Raw genomic sequence first — 14,643 nt, 5'->3', positions numbered from 1 at the left:
GACACAAGCCATGATATTTCCAATCACCTCGTATGCATGTGAGAGCTGGACAATGAATAAGGAAGACTAAAGAAGATTTGATGCTTTTGAGTTGTGGTGCTGGCGAAGAATGCTAAAGTACCATGGACTGCTAAAAGAACTAACAGATCTGTCCTGGAGGAAGTGCACCCGAAATGCTCCTTGGATAGGAGAATGGCCAGACTTCGTCTCACCTATTTTGGTCATGTTGTCAGAAGTGACCATTCCCTGGAGAAGGATTTAATACTTGGTAGGGTGGAGGGTCAACGAAAGAGGGGAAGGCCTTCAATGAGATGGATTGACACGGTGGCCGCGATGATGGGCTCAAGTATAGCAGGGATCATGGAGCTGGCGCGGGATTGGGCAGTGTTTCGTTCTGCTGTGCATGGGGTCGCTATGAGTCAGAAACGACTCGATGGCACCTAACAACAACAGCAGACTAGGTTGCTGTCTGTATGAGCACAGATACAGCTAAGATCTTTTTAGATGCTTTCAGGGGCCTGGAGGTGAGGGAAGAGGGATGGGAAGAGGCACGAGATATGACAACAACACTACTGCACGTTCCTGGGCAGCTCTTGTTACCGCCCCTCCACCAGGTCCTTCATCAGCTGCAGAAAGGACACAAGCGTTTAACAAACTCTCTGTACTTCTAAAAAGCGACATTCGGGACACACGTACACAAAGAGGTTGTGGGCTCCTCTCCAGACCTATGTTTTGAGCTATTTATCATTGACACCTTCCCATGCTGTTTGTGATCCGATTCCAGCACGAATGTGTGCAGGTGTTAAACCACCTGCTTCCAGCAGTGTTGGGAAGAGCTGGGATGTGTTGAAAAGATGGGAGTCCCTGGGTGGTACAAACAGGGACTATACCCAGCTGCTAACTGAAAGGTTGGAGGTTCAAGCCCACCCAGAGGCACCTCGGAAAAAAGGCCTGATTACCTACTCCCCAAAAACTAGTCCTTCAAAACCCTATGGAGCACAGTTCCACCCTGACACACACTGGGTCATCATGAGTCACGGCTGACCCACAGCAACTAGTATTTTATAAAACAGTGGTCCTGGGTATTGGGGGACCCACCATCCAGGTTGCCTGGGACCACAGGGGTTCCTAGGATGAGGGGCTTTGAATGCTGATCCTGGGGCACAGTGAGATGAGGTGGTCACCTTAATGGGGAAGACAGAAATCAGTCACCTGATAGGAGAGAGACGACCCTGAGCACCCAGGCATGTCCTCTGCCTACACACTCTGTGACTTGCTGTTAGCTGCTGCTGAGTCAATTCTGACTCACAGGGACCCCATGTGTGCAGAGTAGAACTGCTCCATAGGATTTGCAAAGTTGTGACGTTTCAGAAGCAGATCACCAGGGCTGTTTTCCAAAGTATCCCTGGGTAGACTTGAACCTCCAATCTGCTGGCTACTACACGAATGCTTAATCACTTGTACCACCCAAGGACTCTTTTCTGTCACTATTTAAAACCAACCAACCAACCAACCAACCAACCCCACACCAAAGAAAATGCAAAATCATTTAAAAAAAAAAAAGGGGGGGGGTTGTGCGCCAGGTTTGCTGGTCTGATAGAGCCTGATGGAACCACTGAATCTAGGGCCCCTAGCTGCCCTTCAGGTCTGGAACTGAACCCACTTCTGTGGCTTCCAGCCAAACAAAAGACAACCATATGAGGTGAACATTTACATCAGGTAAGATACTCCTTGGAGAGATCAATCATGGGAGAACAGAAGGGCTGTGTATGCACAGGGAGACAGCCAGAGGGGCAGGAATCCATGAGAGGGAAGGACACAGGGAAAAGGTAACTATGGGGACGAAGTGGGAGGGGAGCTGTTGCATCATGGGAAATTGCAGTCAATATCATGAGACACGTGTATGTGAGCTGCTGTATGGAAAATGAATTTGCTCTGTAAACTTTCACCCAAATCACAAATAGTAATAATAATAAAAAACTCCCACACCTTTCTCGTGTGCACTTGGAGGCAGGGCAGCAGCACCACCCTGCAGGAGGTGCCCTTTGTTGATGGCCAAGATCCTCCCCCACCAGGCCACAGGCTGCTCTCCAGCATCAGGACCCTTCCCTGCTTAACTTTAGGGCTCTGCTCAAAGGCCACTTTCTCTGTGAGCCTTCCAGAACACCTTGTGTCAAAGTCTGATCACCCTGCTCTCCCAGCACTCCCCACCCCCATCCTTGCTGTATTTTTCTCCATGGTACTTAATGCTTCCATACACGTGACACGTTTTATTTAATCTGTTGTCTGTCCAGCTGATGGGAATGCAAAGCCCACGAGGGTGGGGATGTGACATTGCTCTCTGCCTAGGATGGTACCTGGAACAGAGCAGGGCGTCATGCACACTCGGGGTGACCAGGTGATGGACACATGCAGTCTTGTTCCGTTCCATCCCTGTGGTGTCCAACTCAGCACCTGCTCCTGCTCCTGCTCCTGACCTGAGGAAGATCCAACGAGCTGGGATATCTGCCGCATCGGCCCCACCCAGCTGCAGGCACACGCTGCATCACGATGCCAACATGATGTGGCCAAGCTCAGTCAGGGCTGTGCTAAGTCACTGCCTGGATGGCTTCTGAGGCACCTCGGGACAGTCTGAGCCAAGAAAGCAGACACAGGGACCCCAAGCAGCCAAAGCCTCCCTGCCATTCCTCCTTGGTGGGGGGATTCCCTTTGAGACTTTGGGGGGATGCTCTTGCGTATTACCTTGCTTAGCACCTCAGTGTCCTGGTGCTGCCGCAGGAAAATCCCGCAACGTGGGTGGCTCGTAAGAACAGAAATTTACCGTCTCACGGTTCTGGTTCTGGGGGCTACAAGTCTGAATCAGGGTCTCAGCCACGCTGGCTCCTCTGGTGGCTCTGAGAGGAACTGTTCCCTGCTCTCTCCCAGTCCCTGGGTTCCTTTGCTGCTTGTAAATCATCTGCCTCCATCATCACATGGTGTTTGTCCTCCCCTTCTTATCTTTGTGCCTGCCCTTCTCTTTCATAAAACACCTCTCAGAAGGGATTAGGATTAGGCTGCACCCTATTCCAGTATGACCTCACCGGAACATAACTGCTAACATAAAAAAAAAAAAGACCCTATGTCCAAACAGGGTCATGTTCATAGGTGCAGGAGTTAGGATGCGGCTGTATCTTTTTGTCACCCCATGACACTGGGGCTCCAGGGGTCTGTGCTGGCATTCCTTGCCACACACTGGGTGGGGTGGGGGGCAGGGTAGGGAGGGAGGCAGCCTTGGAGCCAAGTTTGCTTCAGAGGTAAACTCCTCCTTCACTGGTAGCTCCCTATCCCCGACAAAGGCAGCAGTGGGGGCTGATCACTCCCAGGAGGTGTCCCTGACCTCCACAGGCCCTCCAGATCCTCTGGGCGAGCCACAGTGACAAGACCATGAAGAACCCCAAACCAGGGCCTGGCACGCTTTTCTTAACTAGGCAGAAGGTAGAGTTCCAGCTTGGCAGGCTGAGAGGCAAACACGAGGGTGTCAGGTACTTAACACATAACCACACACACACACACAAATACACACACGATGCGATGCCACTTGACACCCCCAAGGATGGCTGTGAAAAGAACAAACTATGGGGAACAACAGTGCTGTGGAGGAGGGGGAGAAATAGGAACCCTCTTCCAATGCTGAAGGGAATGCAGAATGGTGCAGCCACTGTGGAAAACTGGTGGTGCTCCAGTAATTTCTCTTAGAAGGATCGGCATGAGGCTGGTCCCCCATAAGGCGAAGGTTAAAGATGTCCCAAATGTCTAACATTTTTTTTTCTTTTATTGTGGTGAAAACATACATACAACGACATTTGCCAACATCACAACTTCCACATTTACAGCTCAGGGACAGTGATGACATTTTTCATGCTATGCTACCATTATTGCTATGCTTTTCTAAAATATTCCACCAAAATGTCCAACTTTTCCAAATTGCTGCACCACTCCATCGTCTCTAACCTCAACAACTCTTCCTCCCTTCAGTCCTCCCCCTTCTGTCTCAGGGTTCTGTATTTCATTGCAATGTCTCACAGAACTCACAAACTGCCAAGGAAATGGCTCACGTGGTAGTGGAGGCTGGGAAGGCTGGCAAGTCCCAAGTCCATGAGTCAGACGCAGGTCTGGTGCATTCTCCTCACACATGGTTGCAGGGACTGGCGGAGCCAAATTGGCAGGTCAGATGACCGGCTGCTGTCTCAAGCCCAGGGGTAGGTGATGAACCAAATGTAAGAACCGGAGCGAGAGAGAGTGAACTCTGCCAGAGCATTCACATACATACCCTCAAAGAAACTAAAGGTGGTGACTTGAGTCACATCCCTCAGCAAGAGGGGACTCAAGATATGGCCCACCCTAAACATCCATAACCAAAATCCAAACTCACTGCCATCAAATCGATTCTGACTTATAGAGTGGCCCCACTGAGTGGTTTCCAAAGCTGTAAATTAAATCTTTACAAAAGCAGACTGCATCTTTCTTCTGTGGCGCAGCTAGTGGGTTTAAACTCCCAGCCTTTTGGTTAGCAGCCAAATGCCTTAACACTACCAGAGGCTAGGATTTACAATGCATCACAGAACAGAGGACTATGGCTAGAGGGGCCATATTAAGCAATTCACTGCACATTAAACACAGAACTAACTACCACATGACCCAGCAATTCCACTTAAGATACATGAGAACAGGATGCAACAGATACTGGTGCACCAGTGTTCGTTACAGCGTTATTCACAATCAACAAAAGGTGGGAACAACACAGGTTGTTTCAGATGAATGGATGAAGACACATGGTCCATCCACACAACGAAATATTACTCAGCTATAAAGGAAAATAAAGTCCTGATATGAATGAATAAAGTCCTATGATATGGATGACCCTTGAAAACATGCTCAGTGACAGAAGCCAGCTGACAAATATTGTCTGATCCCACTTACATGAAATATTAATAACAGGCAAATGAAGAGGCAAAAACAGATCAGTGGTTGCCAAGGCCTGAGGGAGACAGCAATGAGGAGTGATTGCTAATGAGTGCAAGAGTTCTGTCTGGAGTGATAAGAACTTTCTCGAGCTAGAGGTGGTGGCTGTGTAACACTGAGAATTGACCACAGTGGTGAATTTTGTCACGTGAGTTTTATCTAAATAAAGAAAAAAAATTACGTAACCACTGAAAAATGTAAAGCCACTGGCCCTACAAAGGCCAGGCCAGCCAAACCCTCTCTAAACCTTCTGGAACAACCATCCTTTCTCCTATGTCTGCACCCCACCTATTACTGCTGTCCGTTCTGCTCAGATCACTCGCAACACCTCCCTAGCCCTTGGTTTCCTCTCTGTCCCTGTTCCCAGCACAGCAGCCATGGGGGGCCTTTGAGACCCTCTGTGGTCCTTTGGTCTCCTGACACATGCCCCCTAAGTGTCTGCACTCTCACAGGGACCCTCTCCCAAAGACACAGGCCTGGCTCCACCCTCCCTGTGCACCTGCCCTGGCACCTCCCCATCCTCCCTCTGACCTTCCACGTCTGTATTCACAGCACTGAGCTCGTGCACTCCTTTCACATCTGCTCATCCACGCTTCGTCTGAGCCCTCGCCTGGCTGCGCAGATACCTGAGCTGGGAGGCAGCTTCACCCAGGCCTGGTGCAGCACAGGGGGCAGTACCTGCTCTGCAAAAGAATTGTTGTTGTTGTTGTTGTTGTTTGCCGTCGAGTCGGCCCCGACTCATAGCGACCCCTCCTTGGGTTTCCGAGGCAGTATCACTACGGAAGTAGGATTGACCAACCTTCCTTCTGAGGAGTGGCTGGTGGGTTTGAACCGCCAGCCTTCTGGTTAGCAGTCAAGTGCCTTAGGCACTATGCTACCAGAGCTAAGACTCAGAAATGAGAACCGATGTGTCGAGGGACTGACGGATTTCTAAATGATCCTTGCTGGACAGAAGATGGTGGGCCTCACTTCAAATGTAACCAAACCAGCTGCTGTCAAAGTGATTCCACCTCATGGCACCAAAAGGCTGCTCATTCCAACTCACCCAGCAGCACTAACTCACCCAGCAGCACTGCAGCATAAAGGCCTGGTGATATGCTTTCCTAAAGATTATAGCTAAAAAAAACCCTATGGAGGAATTCTACTCTGTGACACGTGGGGTCGCCATGAATTTGAATATAAACAGGTCCTTTTATGCTGTGAGCTACACCCTTGCTGTTGCTGGTTGCCCATGCTGCTGACTCCCAACTCATGGCGGCCCATGTGTGTCAGGGCAGAACTGTGCTCCACAGGTTTTTCAAGGCTGTGACCTTTTAGAAACAGATCACCAAGCCTGTCTTTCACAGTGCCTCTGAGTGGGTTTGAACCACCAAACTTTGGGCTAGCGGTCAAAGTTGCTTAACCAAAATGCTCATCTATGTCCATGTAGCGGCCAAGCCAGTTCACCATCAAGGGGTACCAAGAGTTGCCCTGATGACGACCCAGGAGCAGAAACCTGCTGCTTTGCTGTCAACACCTGGTCCTGTCCCACAAATGTGTCCAGCAGCTTGGACACTGTCCCAGGAATGGGAACAGCTAAGAACCTCACAGACAAGGGTCCTGCAACATACGAGAAAAAAAGTTTTCACTCTTTTTCAAGCTTATAGAACAGGATGATAAGAGGATGACTGAGGGTTGGGAGGGAGGCCCTCGGAGAAGGTGATGGTTTAACTGTGGCCAGAATGACCAGATCCAAAATGACAGTGACTTGAGAGGTCATGAGCCCCCGACCGCACCTACAGTCCTAGCAGGAGGAAGCTCCTCCCTCCACGCACCCCTGATCCTCTGCTGGCAACACTGCTCACACACAGCACACATCTGTCTGTCTGTCTTCCCCGATACACTACAAGGGATCTTCACCTACGGCAATCGTGACCCCAAAGGGATACTGGGCAACATCTGGAAACATCTGTGGTTGTCTGAATGGGAGGGTATTGCTGGCATTGAGCAGGTAGAGACCAGGGACACTGCTCAACACCCTATGGGGCACAGCATGATCTCCACTACAGAGAATATTCCAGAACTGTATGTCCATAGTGTCACAGTCAGAAAGCCCTGCACTGAAGGCTCCTCAAAGGCTGGGACCCTCTTATTCACCTTACCCAGCATGTAAGAGCCGCTTTCTTCTGTAGTTGACAGGATTTGTGAAGAAAGGAATTTTTTAAAAAAATCTAAGCTCTACTTCAGAACAGTCACACCAGAAAAACCAATAAGAAAATCACACGAGCTTTTGCACGTGAGAGTTTCACAGGTGTTCAGGTGACAATGGACTCAGAGAATCCCAGAAGCTGAAGGTATACCTCATTAGTGCCTATGATAAAGCCACATGGTTAATAACCAAGCTGTTGGGACACAGGCCAGAAAATCAGACCAGAACTGTATACACCACCTGACACTGTGTGGGCACAGAGTCAGGTTGCTGTGCCGGAAAGCCCATCTCTGACTGCAGAAGAAGTGCCCTTGCTAGAAATGGCTGCCTCCAGGCTGGGGGAAGATGCTAATGCCTTGCTTGAGTGGCTACCTAATGAAGGCTCTCATCATGCCTTCCTTCATGTCAATGGACCGTTGTCGTAGTTCCCCAGTGCTGCTCTAACAGAAATACCACAAGTGGGCGGCTTAACAAACAGAAATTTATTTTCTCACAGTCCAGGAGGCTGAAGTCTAAAGTCATGGGCGCTGGCTTAAAGGGAAGGCTGTCGACTCCAGAAGATCCTTGTCTCGACATTCTTTGGCAATCCATATGGCGCCTGTCTCCCCCCATTTGTGCTTGTTTGCTTCTGTCTAATCTGCTTTTTTAACAGCTCAAAACTTAATTGGTTTGAGACCCACCCTGTACAGATAGGGTCTCATTAACATAACAGAAAACTATTCTCAAATGGAACATCCACAGGTGTAGGAATTAGGATTCCATCACATATTTTTTAGGGGACACAATTCAGCCCATAACAACCGTGGTCACGTAAACCACCTGGAGGAAAACTAGACTGCGTCTTCTACAGCCCTCCAGCCAGGTCTTTTCTGTTTGCACCACCCAAACCAAAGCCAAACGCACTGCCATCAAGTAGATCCAACTCATAGCGACCCCCCACCCTTGGGTTTCTGAACCCTCCTTGGGTTTCCATGGCATTATCTCTACCGAAGTAGATTGCCCAACCTTCCTTCTGAGAAGTGGCTGGTGGGTTTCAACCACCAACCTTCTGGTTAGCAGTCACATGCCCTAGGCACTACGCCACCAAAGCTCCTAGAGACCTTTAAACCAAACCCACTACCGTCAAGTCGATACTGACTCATGGCAACCCCGTGGGTCACACAGAACTGCTCCACGGTTTTCTGGATGCCTCCCTAGTCATGACAACCTCAACTATCTTCACACTGCCAGGTGTCCCCTGGGGGAAGAACTGCTGGACTAAGAATCACTGGTCTAGGTGAACCAGTTCCTCCATTCCCTGCAGTCCCCACCCCTGGAATTTGTTTTTAAAAAAAACAACAAACCATCAACCCAGTTGCTGAGTTGCTGTTGAGTTGATTCTGCCCCCGGCCCCCGCGACCCAGTGTTAGAGAACTGTGCCCACAGGGCATTCTCAGCTCCGATATATAGGGAAGCAGATCATCAGGTCCCTCCTACAGCACCTTGAATGGGTTTAAACTGCCAAATTTCAGAGGTTAGCAGCTGAGTACACGTAACCGCTGTGCCCAGGGACTCCAGAGGATTTGAGTGGGGAAGGTAAAAATCGTCTTTGATGGAAGGGGTTGCCAAGTGCTCTGGAAAACAGGGAGTCAGGATTCATAGAACAGTGAGAGGCAGGTGCTGTGGCAGTGGTCAGCCTCTTTCCACAGAGCCTAGTGGATAAATTATCCCTTTCCTCTTTGTGAGGCAAGCCCTGTCATCAGCACCTTGTCCCATAAAGCTTAGGGTTTGTCTCCATGTTCAAAAGAAACCAGGAAATGTAAAGGTGCCAGCTCCTAAGAGCTTCCATTTCATGTCTGGAAATGGAAACCCTGGATCCAGACATGGGGCCAAAGCCTCTAGACATTTAAAGTGTTTATCAATCCTTGGAAAAGTCAAGGCAGGGCCAAGTTCATTTGCAATAATGTACATGAGGGTGGTTCACTGCGTCTAAAGACCCACGTCAGTGGTGGGTGGTATCACATCATTTCCTAGGGAATCATGATGGCACAATGGTTAAGCACTTGGCTGCTAACCCAAAGATCGGCAGTTTGAATCTCCCCAGTGGCTCCATGACAAAAGGGCCTGAAATCTGCTTCTGTAAAGATTATAGCTGAGAAAACTCTATGGAGCAGTTCTAATGACACACGTGGGGTCCCCTTACTGGGTCAAGTGGGTGGAGGGCAGATGCTGCTTTGTATCACACAGTGTGCTGGCTGGTCCCCATAGCAAAGAATGACTTTCTGTCATTCCTTGTCAATAGTTCTAAGGCTGAGAAACCCCAACTTAGAGAAACATGCAATGCCTACCTCATAAGCGTAAAGCTCAGGTAAGGTTTCCTTCTCTCAGGGGGTCTGTGAGCTTAGGTGCCTGGGTAGTCCAAACAATCTGCACTCAACTACCGAACTAATGACTGGTGGTTCAATTGCACCCAGCAGCACTGCAGAAGAGAGGCCTACTGAATTGCTTCTGTAAAGATTATAGGCAAGAAAACCTTACAGAGCAATTCTACTCTGTAATATATGGGGTGAACTGGAAAGATGTGCTAGCAATGAACAACACTGCAGTGAGCACAATCAAGAAAAGGCCACAGAAGAAGCCGCAGCTGCTTGTCACCAGACTAAGAAGACAAGGATGCAACGGGCCTGGGGGAGGAGGAGAGATTGACCTGAGCCAATGTTTCATCAGCAGTGAGACAAGCACGAGGCACAAGGAAGACAGTTCTTCGCACACTTGTTTCAATCACTTTACTGGCAGCACCAAGATCAGTCAGATACTGACGGGTACTCGCCCAAGTATGCTGACAGGCCTCCCTGCAACGTTCCCAGGGAAAGCCTCTTGCCAAGACCATCGTCACTGCTGATGCCGTTATGATCATCATTTAACATTTTTGTAAAAATTTAGTTAATATCCAAACCCACTGCTGTAGTCAATTCTGAGTCATTGTAACCCTCCAGGATAGAGGAGAACTGCCCCATAGGTTTCCAAGGCTGTAATCTTTACAGATATACATTGTTACATCTTTCTTCCCAGAGCGGCTGATGGGTTTGAACCTCCGAGCCAAGTGCATGACCACTGCGCCACCAGGGCTCCTTTCACAACACTTGCCAAGTCAACGTCTTCCACATGTACAATTCAGTAGCACCAATTCCATCAATCATGCTAGGCAACCATCACCACCACCTGTTGACAAATTTTCTATCATCATAGAAACTCACTGCTTCCCAAACATCTCCTCACCTCCCAAACTCCCCATCTCCTCCTCTCTCCTGCCCCTGGCCACCCCTATTAACTATATGCTTTGGGGTCCCTAGGTAGTGCAAACGGTTAAGTACTTTTGACTGAAGTCAAAAGGTTGACAGTTTGAACGCATCCCAGCAGTACCTCAGAGATAAGGCTTGGGCTCTGCTTCCATAAGGCCATAGCCTTGAAAACCCTACGGAGCACAGTTCCACTCTGCACTCACAGGGTCGCCAGGAGTTAGAGCTAACTGGATGGTAACTAACAACGTATGTATGCCTCTTCTAGTTATTTCATGTAAGTGGGTTCACAGGATTCAGTTATTCTGACTTCAAGGAAAACTCTGTGTTAGGAGCAGGCCTCTGTGACACATGTGCATATCCACTCTTGATCTAAACCCCCCAGGCAGACCCAGCTGGGATGCAGGGGCTGCCCCTGTAGGTGTTTTGATCTAATTTGACGCGTGCCAGAAATGATTACCCTGCCTTGAAAAAGACCAGCTCTCACATGGCTTCCAGCAAAGAAATCCGTCCCCCACCCCCAGGTCCTGTGATTCCCAGCATGAACTCCTAGGTCACTGAAGCCCGGCAGGGCCCTACCTGGCTCGTCAGTGGCGACTGTATATTTAACTTGCCATTCTTGGGGATGTCTATCCTGTATCCGAGTGGGAGAAATGCATTGAAGCCAACGATGAGGTCTGGGTGCTCGTGAAACAGCTGAGACACACGTCTGATGACCCCAGGAGTGTCGATGCTAGGACAGAGAAGGACACAAGTGGACAGGGGGGTCTTGAGGAGGAAATCAAAAGCAACATCTATTTCTAACTCTCTCAATGGTGCCACATGATGAGCTTTTTGACTGACAGCAAAGCGACCTAAAATACACTCCTCTGCAGCATGACTCTACAGCCAGTGATCTATTTCCAGAGCAGTGAGGGAGAAGCCCCTGGGGGTTCAACAGTTAAATATTTGGCTGCTAAGCAAAAGGTTGGTGGTTCAAACCTACATAGTGGCTGTGTAGGAGAAAGGCCTGGAGATCTGCTCCTGTAAAGATTACAGCCCAGAAAACCCTATGGTTTTCTACTGACAGGTCTACTGTCACCGGCCCCGGGGCTGCTTAGAGTCAGAATCAACTTGACAGCATCCAACAACAACAACAATTCCCTCTGCCCAGCGCAGCGAGGCCTGCCCTCCACCCTCTGCTGAGTATTTACCCAGCACAGCTCCCCAAACACTCCAAGTACATGTGCTTGGTTCAGAAACTGTCAAAAGAAAAAAATGAAACCAGGTGCCATTGAGTTGACTCCAACTCACAGAGATCCCATGTGTGTCACAGAACTGTGCTCTATAGGGTTTTCAAAGTGACCAGTTTACCAGGCCTTTCTTCCAAGGTGCCTCTGGGTCGATCTGAACTCTAACCTTTTGGTTACTGGCTGAGTACTTAATAGTTTGTGTCACCCAGCAATTCCTGAAAATGTCAGCAGCTTTAAATACAAGCCTTGGACTCCAGGAAGTGGCAGGAGGCCAACTCCCTCTAAGCAATATGATAAATCCCTCGTTTTGTAGAATTAGACTCAACCACGACACAGGTTTTGATCTGAGCAACTCATTACAATGAGCCAATACCAAAGACCTTGCAAACATCAGGACTGTAAGGGGAGGGGAGAGGGTCTCTCTCATCACTATGGGCCTGGAACAGGGCTCACGTTAACAACACTCATGGAAGGAAACCAGGCAAGGAAAAAAACCAAACCCAAGCTTGTTGCTCTTGAGTCAATTCCGACTTATGGCAGCCCCACATGTTCCATGAGGTTTTCTTAATTGCATTATAGACCTGGCAATCTGCTCCCGTAAAGAACCGTAGAGGCAGTTCTACTCTGCCACGTGGTGTCGCTACGAGTCAAAATCGACTTGACAGCACCTAATAACACCACCGGCAATTTTTATGGAAGCAGCCTGACAGGCCTTGTATCCATTAACCTTTAGGTTAGCAGTCAAGTGCAAACCTTTTGTAACACACATGGAGGGACCTCTGAAACCAGGCCAGGCCTGCCATATTTCCTAAGAGGGGAGTATCAAGGTGGGCCTGTGACAAGCAAGAATTTAAGGGTTGGGGATCTGAGTTCTAGCTCAGCCTCTGTCCCTAAAGTGGGAGTGAGTAAGGCCCTTGGCCACTCAAAACATCATTGCCCCTCCTATAAAACAAGGACATGATCCTGAGATCCCAAGGTCTATTTCAAACCTTTCTGATTCTGTGCCTGCAAAAGAGCTAATGTCTTTAAATACTTTCTCTGTGCCAGGACCCTCACTAACTGTTGATGCATGGTATTTCCAAGAGGGAAGGATCTAGGTGGATGCAAAATTTCAGGGAGAGGGGCGTCAAAAAACTCAGTCATCAAAATAACAGCGATGCAAGTAATTCCTTGATGAGCAAAACTATGTAAGGCCCATATTTTAAATAAGGGCAGACTCCAACCCTGCATTTACCGACCTCACCTCACTCTGATCCCAACACTGCTTCCAGGATTGTCCACCACAGCTCTACAAGGTGACTACCATTCGTCCCCATTTTGTGGATGAAAAAACTGAGGCTCACAGAGGTTCAACACACGAGGTCACCCGCCTAGGGGGCACCAGACCGGATGGGATCTCTCACTCAGAAGAGCTCGATTTGGGCTCAAGGGGACCCCAGGGGTGGGGAAGGGCCCCGCAGGTACCTCTGGCTTTTGAACTCCTTCATGATCTCCAGGAAACCATTGTAGGTGGCAGGGTCGCTGCCAAAACGGATCTTCACCTGGTCCAGGTATGTGAGGGCGTCCTCCACCTGCGGGGAGGAGGAAGGTCCCGGGAGGCCGGGGTCAGCCGAGGGAGAAGACAGAAGCCGGGGGTCACTTACGGGAAGGGGGACAGGCTGGGCCTCCGCGGGGCCGAAGTGAGAGGTCAGGGGTCCTGGGTCCAAGGCCGTGAGGGGAGACCAAGTTGGGGCGGGGGCCAGGGACGGGCGGGGCCGGGGTGAGGGGCGCCGGCCTGCGGGGGCTGGAGAACTGGGTCCTCGAGGAAGGAAGAGTGCCACTCACGTGCACCGGCAGCTTCTCGTGGCCTGCGGAGCTCGAACGGCCCCAGCGGGCGCCGCTCAGCCCCCGGCCCGCGGGGGGGGCGCCGCCGCAGCCACTACCACCACCACCACCAGCGAGCGCCATGTTGGAAGTCGGAGCCGCGGCCCGCCCCGCCCCCCCCGACCAACTCGAGCCCCTGGCGCGCATGCGCACGCTCCGCCCTGGGGCGAGGACTAGTGCGTCGGAAGGGCAGGGCTGGGAGGAGGGGAGGGGCTCTCGCTGGGGAAACTCAGCTCCTTCTTACCCCTAAACCTGGAATAACTAATACTTTGTACGAAGGTAGGCAAACCGACACCCACCGTCTGCTTTTACGCGGCCCGCAAGCTAAGAATTTTTTTACATTTTCACATATTTACAAAATCTAAAGATTATTTTATGACACGTGAAAATTCTATGAAATTAAAATGTCAGCATCCGTAAAAGTTTTGTTGAAACAGTAACATTCCAGTATTCATTTACCTATCATCCAACTATTCGTTTGCCTATCATCTTGGCTACAGCGAAGTTGAGTAAACCTTTTGCAACACACATGGAGGGACTTCTGAAACCAGGCCAGGCCTGCCATATTTCCTAAGAGGGGAGTATCAAGGTGGGCCTGTGACAAGCAAGAATTTAAGGGTTGGGGATCTGAGTTCTAGCTCAGCCTCTGTCCCTAAAGTGGGAGTGAGTAAGGCCCTTGGCCACTCCAAGCATCATTGCCCCTCCTATAAAACAAGGACATGATCCTGAGATTGCAGTAATTGAGACAGAGGCCCTGCAGAGCCTGAAATATTTCACATCTGTCCCTTTATGGAAAAAGTTTTGGCGTAGTGCCTAAGGCATTTGACTGCTAACCAGAAGGCTGGTGGTTCAAACCCACACCAGCCACTCCTGGGAAGGAAGATTCCCAAAACTGAAAACCAAACTCACTGCTGTGAAGTCGGTCAGACCCCTCCTCGGGTTTCGGAGGCGGTATCATATCACTACCGAAGTAGATAGCCCAACCTTCTTCCCAAGGAGTGGCTGGTGGGTTTGAATCTCCAGCCTTCTGGTTAGCAGTCAAATGCCTTAGGCACTACGCCACTAGAGCTCGCCGGAAGGA

At 49.9% G+C, this 14,643-nt stretch overlaps 1 protein-coding gene across 1 annotated transcript in view; it reads right to left on the bottom strand.

The window, feature by feature from the left end:
- The window catches only part of SIN3B (SIN3 transcription regulator family member B), a 41,209-nt gene extending 27,563 nt beyond the window's left edge, over positions 1 to 13,646 (bottom strand). Inside the window, exons 1-3 of the mRNA XM_042781583.1 lie at positions 13,524 to 13,646; positions 13,164 to 13,270; positions 11,047 to 11,200 (exon numbers count right to left, since the gene is read on the bottom strand). Coding sequence (XP_042637517.1) covers positions 11,047 to 11,200; positions 13,164 to 13,270; positions 13,524 to 13,646 — 384 coding nt within the window. The remainder of the gene's footprint in view (positions 1 to 11,046; positions 11,201 to 13,163; positions 13,271 to 13,523) is intronic.
- Between the last annotated feature and the right edge of the window lie 997 nt (positions 13,647 to 14,643).

This window comes from Orycteropus afer, unplaced genomic scaffold (assembly GCF_000298275.1).
Source record: "Orycteropus afer afer isolate SDZICR_OR568_19922 unplaced genomic scaffold, OryAfe1.0 scaffold00136, whole genome shotgun sequence".
Classification (NCBI taxonomy): Eukaryota; Metazoa; Chordata; class Mammalia; order Tubulidentata; family Orycteropodidae; genus Orycteropus; species Orycteropus afer.
Note: the sequence above shows the minus strand (reverse complement) of the source record. Positions and strands in the feature narration are given on the sequence as shown.